Genomic DNA, 1438 nt, shown 5'->3' with positions numbered 1-1438 from the left:
CAGAGCAAATATGATTCGTCTTTGTTTCTTCGAAAAACATCTGCTGGTTGTGTTCTTCTTTTGGTGTATGTCGATGACATTATTATCACAGGAACTGATTCTTCACTAATCACTAGCCTCCAGCAGCAGCTTAAGGATTCTTTTCATATGAAAGATCTTGGTATTCTTACTTACTTTTTGGGGTTAGAAGTTCATTATAATTCTTTAGGTGTGTTCTTGAACCAACACAAATATACTCAGGCCTTGATCGCTTTGGCTGGTCTTCAAGAATCTTCCTCTGTAAATACTCCATTGGAATTGAATGTAAAGTACTGCAGTGCGGAAGGAGATCTTCTTCCTGATCCAACTTTGTATCGGCAATTAGTTGGGAGCCTAAATTATCTTACTATTACTCGGCCTGATATCTCTTTTGCAGTTCAACAAGTGAGTCAATTTATGCAGGCTCCACGCCATCTACATTTGGTGGCTGTCCGTCGCATCATTCGATATCTCTTGGGAACATCTACTCGTGGATTATTCTTTCCTAGTGGTTCTGAGATTCAGCTTAATGCATTTAGTGATTCTGATTGGGCTGGATGTCCTGATACTCGTCGCTCCGTCACGGGTTGGTGCATGTTTCTTGGAGATTCCTTGATATCTTGGAAGAGCAAGAAGCAAGATCGTGTATCAAAATCTTCCACCGAATCTGAATATCGAGCAATGTCTACTGCTTGCTCTGAGATTGTTTGGCTTCGTGGTTTACTTACAGAAATTGGATTTCCTCAATCTAATCCCACTCCTCTCCATGCTGACAATACAAGTGCTATTCAGATTGCTACTAATCCAGTTTATCATGAAAGGACCAAACACATTGAAGTGGATTGTCATTATATCAGAGAAGCTGTAGATAAGAGAGTCATTACTCTTCCACATGTATCCAGTGATCTTCAAATAGCTGATGTGTTTACAAAGTCTATGGCACGACAACGTCATCAGTTTTTGGTAGGCAAATTGATGCTTTTTGATCCACCGACATCAATTTGAGGGGGGATGTTAGCATGATTGGATAGATTCTAAATATCTGTACATATCTATGTTATAACTCTAAATATTTGTGTAATGATGATAGGAGATAGCATAGATTAATGTAGCATATTTTCAGAGATATTACAATTAGGAATAGCATATATTTAGGGATATATAGCAGATTTTTAGGCATGTAAATCAAAATTCTTTCTATTTAATGGAAGAACTCTCATTTGAGAGAACTCATTCAGCAAAATTGACACTTCTTACATTTCTTGAAATACTTTTCAAAACATGAGACGTGTTTACATTCTTGAAAACATGCACTTATGAACTTATCTTTGAAGTCCAATAATTAACATAGGTACATATTTATAAATGACATGTGAAACTTTTAAGTGTTTATGAAATATAACCTTTGAAATTTCCTCTT

General features: G+C 36.5%; 1 protein-coding gene across 1 annotated transcript in view; it reads left to right on the top strand.

The window, feature by feature from the left end:
• Nucleotides 1–1023, top strand: part of LOC107062113 (uncharacterized mitochondrial protein AtMg00810-like) — a 7908-nt gene extending 6885 nt beyond the window's left edge. The window contains exon 3 of the mRNA XM_015312348.1: nt 4–1023. Coding sequence (XP_015167834.1) covers nt 4–1023 — 1020 coding nt within the window. The remainder of the gene's footprint in view (nt 1–3) is intronic.
• Nucleotides 1024–1438: the final 415 nt, after the last annotated feature.

Source organism: Solanum tuberosum, unplaced genomic scaffold (genome assembly GCF_000226075.1).
Source record: "Solanum tuberosum cultivar DM 1-3 516 R44 unplaced genomic scaffold, SolTub_3.0 scf00200, whole genome shotgun sequence".
Taxonomy (NCBI): domain Eukaryota; kingdom Viridiplantae; phylum Streptophyta; class Magnoliopsida; order Solanales; family Solanaceae; genus Solanum; species Solanum tuberosum.
Note: the sequence above shows the minus strand (reverse complement) of the source record. Positions and strands in the feature narration are given on the sequence as shown.